The 8,388-nt window shown below is 41.7% G+C and overlaps 1 protein-coding gene across 1 annotated transcript in view; it reads right to left on the bottom strand.

The window, feature by feature from the left end:
* Positions 1–4,376: 4,376 nt before the first annotated feature.
* Positions 4,377–8,388, bottom strand: part of mav (TGF-beta domain-containing family member maverick) — a 47,386-nt gene continuing 43,374 nt past the window's right edge. Inside the window, exon 4 of the mRNA XM_022070947.2 lies at positions 4,377–7,479. Coding sequence (XP_021926639.1) covers positions 6,575–7,479 — 905 coding nt within the window. The 3' untranslated portion in view covers positions 4,377–6,574. The remainder of the gene's footprint in view (positions 7,480–8,388) is intronic.

Here is an 8,388-nt window from a genome sequence, read left to right as displayed (position 1 = left end):
TTCAGTATTAGAGATTTCTAGAAAGCTTCCATTCACATTCATAACTGGGGCGTTGAGATACAAGAAAACATATAATCTATTTCTCGAAAATCGTTTAGCGGTTGTTATATTAACACATTTGTAGGACATGCCATTCGTTGCTGAGAGAAATAAAATCAAAAATACAGTCTGCCGCTATACGTACGTCACATTACTAGCATTAAATTAATTTTAAACATTCCTGTCTTTTTAAAAACAAATGTAGGCTGCCAAATTAACGAATTCTTTTGCTGATGAAGTGCCGATGTAGTGGAGACACATAAAAAAGAACGCTCTAACTCAAAAACTACAAAAAAAAATGTTCTAGGAAGAACTTATGACGTCAGTTTTCCTCAGAGTACCTCAGTCTATGTGGCGAGGGTAATAATTCTAGCAGGCCGCTTCTGTGAGTAACTTCCACAACAACAGATCTTTCGTTAGTTTGATTTCTCAGATATATAATCCTCAGTTTTTCACATCTTTGGTATTTTAGTAACTTTACTATTATGGCCTTGTAATCCTGGGGTCTCGGGTTCGATTCCCGGCGGTGCCCGAATTTATAACTTGTGTTGGGCAAGGCCGTGGTCTAGGCAACACGGAGTTTTCCTCCGTGGCATCCCAACAATTACTCCATTCACAAACAGAAGAAGGCAATGGCAAACCACTTCTGGATCATCTGCCAAGAACGTATATGAACAGGTCCCAGTCCGAGAAAAGGATGGAAGGATCCTGTTCATATGGACCTGTCGTCAGACAAAACACTAAATAAAATAAAATAATTGTTCTTAATAAATCTGCAGAAAAGTTTCTGAACTAGGGTTAAACTGCAAACAAAATGTCACATGCACACTTCAACTTATTTTTACGTTCCGCATTGTTGATGTTATTTATGACGGATCATTTCTGAAATCGGTAGCCTCTAATGGCATTGATTTCATACGAATTTTCATAAAAATTAGTACATTTCTATAATTATGAAAAGTTTTAATGATAAGCGAATATTAAGGTATATAAAAGTATGGTATAATTAGATTACAAACTTAGGGAATTTCAAAGGTTTGCAAATTAATTGGGCAGTTTCCATTGCAAATAATACTGAACAGTTTTCGTAGAAGTAACTTCTTACGTAATGCTACACGTTTAAAATCCCTGTCCATATGATATTATCTCTATGAAGATAGCACGAAATCCCTTCTTTTGTATTATGAAGCAACAATGGACGTGAGTAATTCTGAGAAAGAATACGTTATATTGCGAACACAAGGCCTACCAACATGGCGGAAGTATATATAAATATCTTAACCGTAAGACAATAGGCTTTGTTTGCATAAAAATTACACTTTAATTTCCAGTTTATATGTCTAATTCGTTTCATAAGTAAATTAAGTTTATTACACCTGTGACATTTAAGTTTCTCACTGCGACGAATACTAAGTAGGTTGTATCATACCATGGGATGTTGAGCTCTGTAGTCTGGTAAAAACTGATCGATGTTTCAAAGGTGCTTACTGTTGATGCAGGTATAAAGAACCTCTGAAACGTCGATCAATCTTTACCAGACTACAGAGCTCAACAACCCACCTGTTCCTTTAACGTAGCCAAGTCTAAAAAAGAATATAAGTGGTCCTCTATCTAGAATAAATAAAAGAAGATGTCTGCTCTAGAACCTCAGAATTTGAATGGTCTCTGAAAATAAGTTTTTAAAGCTTCCATCGTAAGATTTCGCAGCGAATGTTTACATGCACGCCCAGCGGACATCATCCCCAGTTGAGTCAAAGTGACTCACGTCGAGAAATTACTTCAATTTTTTTTTTCTTACGACCTGCCCACGGTGTGTGTTTGAGGACTTGAATCCCGACCTGTTCTCGCGGTCTGCTTTATCTTCCATGCATTTTGGCTCCGTGCCTCCCTCTTCCCTCCCCCTCCCTGCTGGAACCTGAGAATCGCCTCGCGTGACTCTTTTTCGAAAATATTTCGGGCAGTTCTTGATCGTCTGCAGGTGGGCTGGAAGACGCAAGGTGTGCCAGCTGCGGCGACAGTTACAACTTAATAAAATGCGCTAACGTAAGCAACACAGGCAGAACCAGCGCGAACTGATAAATTACTGCTTACTTTTTAAACATAACCTCAAATATTCTACCGTTGCTCATGTTTGAACTCTTAAAACACGCGTATGCACAAAATAATATTTCGTACTATACCCAGTACTGAAGATGGATACAATATGTTACTCCGAAACGCTGGTATTTATTTACCTGCAAGTCCAAGCGGTGTTACAACCCAGAAGACCAACGCGGATATTTTCGCAGTCTTGAGACACTAAGATCTTGTTAGGCAATTTTATAATCTGAGACCTAAATCGATAGTCGATACTCTCGAAACGTTTGTCGCGATTATTGATGCAATCCCAATTAATGTTGAATGTGGCGTTGCAACCCAAACGACATCTCATTTGTCGTTTATTCAGTGTGACTTATTTTTTATCTTCCACAAATTCCTACGGCGAGCAGTAATTCAATTTGAAAGTTGAAGTTTAAAAACTGAAAATATTGAAATCAAAGAATTAACTTTCATCAACTTTGTATCCGGAATTTACGTGCCAGGAACAGTGAGAAAACAGCGTATTGAGTAATTTATTCTCTTCAAAAATGTTATAATGATTAAATCAATGCAGCACGCGTGTAGAAAGATGAGAAATGCATACATTTTAGTTGTAATTCAAGGCAAGAGACCTTGTCGTAGATGGAATAATAATATTATAATGGGCCTTCGATAAATACAGGATTTTCTTTGCTAACTGAGCTACTGTTAGCTTCTCAAGAAGGACTCTGTTCCGCGGAGTTGCTTGGTTGGTACGTGCGTACCAGAAGAATAGTTTAGTCACAATCGACTTGTATTCTGCGCAACGTCCAGGGAGATGCAGTGTGGCTGGGACTGACTGCATGGAGTGCGTTCGGAAAGACGTCACGCAGATACAACCACAAGAACAATTAACATGAGTTGTTTTCCTTTTTACAGCGCACCGCACCGCTTGCAGCTTTTCTGAGTAGAACGTATTTGGTAAAACCCATCGTGCAGAAGCAGACTTTTTGCAGACGAGAGAAGCACAGAACGAGACATGCCTATCCTCCGGTACCTTGAAAAACTGTTACACACAGACAAAATTCCAGCAATCATTTGATCTCGTGTAAGAAGTGAAAGCAATGTTATCCGTGACAAAAACAAACACACAAACAAACAAACAAAACAAGCAGATAAGGTCAGAGTAAGTGTCATGCCACACTAAAGTGCTTCCGGACACCTTAGCCCACCCGCAAGACACACACAGGCCTACGTAGCTATTAAATATTCACTTTCATCTGTTTTGTTTCTTTGTTATGACAAACACCATTCTTACCAAACAGCTTCAGTAGTCGATACAGAGTTCTAAAGTGAATTATCAGTAGTCTGTATCTACCCGTGGAAAGAGCTATATATTTTCTAAGACAGGGGGATATATTATGTATTTCTGACTCTGGCACCTGGTCCCAGGTACACATCTGCGCCCTTCCTGTTCCCCTCCCCGTTGGTTATTTTTGTGAGCTGGAGACCTGAAGGCGCCATTGATGAAAATAAACGCAACTTTCCTATTTCTAAACCTCACTCAAACATCACACGGGCTTTCCTCAGGCCCACCCTGGGTGTTCCGTCGACTTGCTCCAGGATCCCGTCAGACGGTGGTAGTAAGAGGTATCTACTGGTCCGACTGTAATTTGTTGTCTCTAGCAAGAGAACGAAGGACGAGGACCTTCGATTGCGTTCTGTTTTAATTCAGCAGTTAAAGTTGCGAAGCATGTGAGTACTATGTTCATACTCAGTCGGGAATCGAAACGAAGTCTCGCAAATGCGTGTGTGTCAACGTGGAGCCAAGCTTAAACACATGGCAGAAACACAGCGTTCAAATCCCAAGTGTGTGCAAGTCGATCGCTTTAGAAAATTACCTTCTCTTCTGACGGCTGCCTGTCACGTGTCCAGCAGCAAAACTGAAGTATCTTTCAACCCTCGTTTTACCGAAAGTATGCAACCGCGCAAACACATTTATGCCCTTTTTATAAATATAATGAAGAAACAAACGCAGAGTACTCAGAGACACGTTTTAAACGAAACGCAGTGGCGTAATGGCTGAGTAATGTGACTGGATGGGCGGGGTTCTAGTCTCGCTTGGGATGTTGGACCATTTCCAGATCACCTCTGGGGCCCCCGTAAGCTTTCACCTAAGAGCAACGGAGGGTATAGTTGTCAGACGTAACCACACAGTCACGAGATGCGGTATTTGTGGGAAGGAAGAGACAGCAAGTAATTAGAGACTAAACACAATATAATTGTTCAGGAAATGATATCCTATCAGTCAATAATTTATTAAAATAAATATAACGTCAATGTAATACATATTTTCGTACTTAATATATTTTAAATAACGTAAAAAACAATACATACACTGGGGAAGGGGGGTAGAGTATCATGGTACTGGTTTAGGAGATTCCACCCCTACGGGGGGGGGGGGGGGGTGCATTCTGCTCACAGGCAGCGACATTCAAACTTTCACTTGCAAAAATGATGCTAATAATGCAGCCTTAAAACTGGAGAAATTTCGAGTGTTAGGATGAAGGCAGTAACCAGGACAGCGCGCTGTGGATCAACAGGCAGACAGCAACGCTTCAGAGGAACACACTGGGCTGAAGAATGTGGCAGTATGTTCCTCCGGAACTCCTGAATCCACCAACGCCACAACGCACATGATCACTGTCGTAACAACCTCGGATCTCAATCAGAGATCATATTTTCGTATTCTGATAACACTCGCTGCATCATTTCTGAATGTATCTACAAGTATTCTGAAACGGTCGTCAGAACTGTCACAAATTTCTTCACTCAGAAAATTCAATTTTGCATTCAGGCAAGTCAAGCATACGCTTACAACACATGTGATTTTCTACCAAACCTCTGAAAGCCCTGTTTCCAAAATTGTGGCAAGTACAAACAGAAACATAGCAATGCAGGTTTCAAATGAACGCCAAACACCCGCGTGTTCCACATTCCAATTAAATAACGTCGAAATGTATTTAAATTAAATTCTTGGGGAAAATGGAGTAATGAAAAACATATCCCAAGCTTAAGCTTGGAATTAGCGAACGTGGGCGGTGACAATTTTGTCCATCCATGTGATGGCTTTCAAATAGTCACCTTCTTTAAGCGGCCCTGAACAGTCAGTGAGTTTGGTGCACAAATTCATTAGTACAGTTCAACCCTTAGCTGTTTAACTTTGACCAAACCTGAGAAACACAAAAACGCCACGAAGCTAAAATCCAGTAGCGTTTTATAAAGTAAATTTGACCTCCCAAATAGACGATCAACATTTAAACACTAGATATAAAGGAAATTGACGGTCGAAAACTAAACATATCGATTCCTTCCGAAATGATTCGCAAGTATTTAAGTTTTGGGACTGCCAATGTACAGTATTTTGCATATGTTCCTGCCCTCTGTGTCGGTCAGGGTAAACGCGTCGGTACGAAGTTGAGAATTTTGATACAATGCAGCCTTCTGGTGGTGTTGTTTCTTTTTCTTAATTATACAGCACGAAATTCATTGTGAGTTTGGTGCACATGTTTGAGAGCTGAAGCAATGTTTGTGAAACTGAAATTAAATTCCTGAGCGAACTGAAAATACATACGCACGAATGTGCAATACTCTCTCTCTCTCACTCTCTCACTGTAGGAACTGTGTGTCTAGGTGAAATGTTGTATACTTAAAAGAAAATAAATTGAGAAAAATACGTCTTCAGTGGAATTCCTGTATCCCGAACAGAGCTTTCATGTCGAAGCGTTGCGTACGAAGTACATATTTTGGCTGCAGCATGGTAAAACGTTCAACATTTGTACAAATAATACACGGAACAACACAACGTCATTGAAGCAAACAATTAATGCAGTCATATTGTCGCGTGTTTCAGCCGAAATAAAAGATATCGTGCAGACAGAGCGAGCGAGGACGTCGACAAATCTGGAGAATGTCTCTTGCAGAGACGAGTGATACGTTTATGCAGCAGGCAGTGACGAGATGATGACGATGAATAGATAAACAAATCCCTAATTGTCCGTGTAGCACAGAGATTTGTTACGAAGCGTCTCTAAAAGATATCACAGTTATGGAATTCTAAAAAACACTGAGTTAAACGAAGCAAGCAACACTACATCTCTTGAGCATTCACTGATATCAAATACTTCCGAAGACCTCTTGAGTCTGGCTCGAACTGGAAGATTTCGAGGCTGTAAAGAGTTTCTCGAAGTTTCTGACCGCGTGCTCACTTGTACCTGTTCAAACATCAAGTGCGTTGGCCACTAACGTGACCAATGGAACCCGTAACGCATGCAGACGGCAATCCGCCTCCAAATTCACAGACTAATTATTAAATACAGTCGACACTTTGCCGAATTCTTTGGTAGAATTTGCTAGTTTGTCCGCCGTGTTCATCGTTCAATGCGTCAAATGAATCAGACGAGAAACACGAGGTATCTTAGGAACACGCGCACTCAAGAACACGGATGTTCTTCCAGTTGGACACCTTCAGCTTCGAGGGGTTTTGGTCATCCAAGTGAAGGATCTCGAGGTCGGTGAGTTTGTTGGGGGCGCAGCACGGCCTCGGGGCACGGTCCCTGTTCTGCTTCCAGATCAGACTCTGCAGTAACGCGTGGTGATGGGCAGGGTTATATCGGGGTGGGCACCGCCCTTTGCAGTAGCCGGCGTCGAAACCCTTCGGCTCGAGAATGAAGCCGAACCCCTCCAAGTCCCTGAACACAACCTCCATCTTGTGCCTGCAACATCGCTGACCATCTTTTCGGCATTCAGTCCGTCTACTGTGGTGTGCACTGTAAAACGGATCGGATGAACGTTTCTGTCTGGAGTTTGCTTCAACGTGAACTTCAGCAAGAACGTTGAGAACCGGGCTGATGGAACTGTTACTCCCTTCAGTGTCCTGCGTGACGAAGGTAACACCACGCCGTAGGCATTCTCGACACTCGACTTCCAGCCCCAGGTTACTGGCTCCTTCGCTCACCCATGCGTCCACCGCTTTTGTCACATCAAATTCTGTCCATTTCGATGCCGAAGCAGCGAGATGAATCCGACGTTGGTCCACCAACAATCTCCGTTCCTCGAGCTCGCGTGTAGTTCCATCGTCGTTTATCTGGGATTCTTCGTCCGGCTGAAGAACCCGGTACACACGCACGTCGACTGTGTTGCCACCACGAGCTGCCTCTTCTGGATCGAGCCCAGACACGAACAGTCGTAGAGTTGCGTACTCAGTACGCACCTGGCTACTATGGCGAGCCTCTGGTATGTCGAGAGGGAAGTAGAGCCACGTGGTGTCACCCTGACGAAGCCTCGACACAGACTCGCGACGTAGCCTTTGCCTCAGGTGACCTGGAAACACAGAAACAAGAGAAGTGCCTCAGTGTGGACCGACAGAACACCCCGATGTCTCGGACTCCGGCCGCATCGGTTCGTACGACAAGGACAAGCAGAGCCAAGAAGACTGTTAACGCTGTTTTACTCAGCCCTACCGAGCAAATATATATTTATACATATTTCATTCACACGTAGTTGATATCAACATCGCGCTAGTTTAATTTCAATTTCTCCACCTTTTATTTGCACATTCTTGTCGTGGTTTACAATCCTGTGACCTGCGAGATCTACCTCAGTCGCTGGTTTTATTACGATGATAACACCGAGGGATTACATTTTTGGCAAACAACGTACAGGAACATAATGCGTGGTTTCGTCTAGCACAAAATCTTAACAACCAAGTTTATGGAAGCAAAATAACTCTTGACTGTCAATAAATTTCTCACTTTTTATAGAACCTTGAAGTTTCGTCAACATATTGAAAAAGGACAGAATCTCTGTCTTGTGGCAGATGAATCTAATCCACGATTTTAATATTATATTTGACGACAGAAAATGTTCTAATTATTTTATATAGCGCAAATTTTAAAACAGGTCAGAGATTACACATCGAGCGGATAACAGATCAGGTAATGCTGATAAAACCTTGCGAAGCATACGTTAAATATATTTGCAATACATTATGAAACTGGTGTATAATTTAATTCTGCTTCAAAAGCCATCAGTGGTAACTATATATACCACCTGCTTTAACATTCAGTAACCCTGAATTTTGTCCACAGAGTGTTTTTATGGTTTCTGCAAGGATATCAGAATAAACAGCGATTACTAACTTAAACGACATTCACCAACTGATCATTGTATTGGAGACGTCGTGTTTCCTTTGAGGTAGGAACTAAATTTGTAAACGTCTTATAGATGAGC

Source organism: Zootermopsis nevadensis, unplaced genomic scaffold, assembly GCF_977971745.1.
Source record: "Zootermopsis nevadensis isolate Lab colony 2312 unplaced genomic scaffold, Znev_1.0 Znev_ptg000025l, whole genome shotgun sequence".
NCBI lineage: Eukaryota > Metazoa > Arthropoda > Insecta > Blattodea > Termopsidae > Zootermopsis > Zootermopsis nevadensis.
This window is presented reverse-complemented; position numbering and strand designations above follow the sequence as displayed.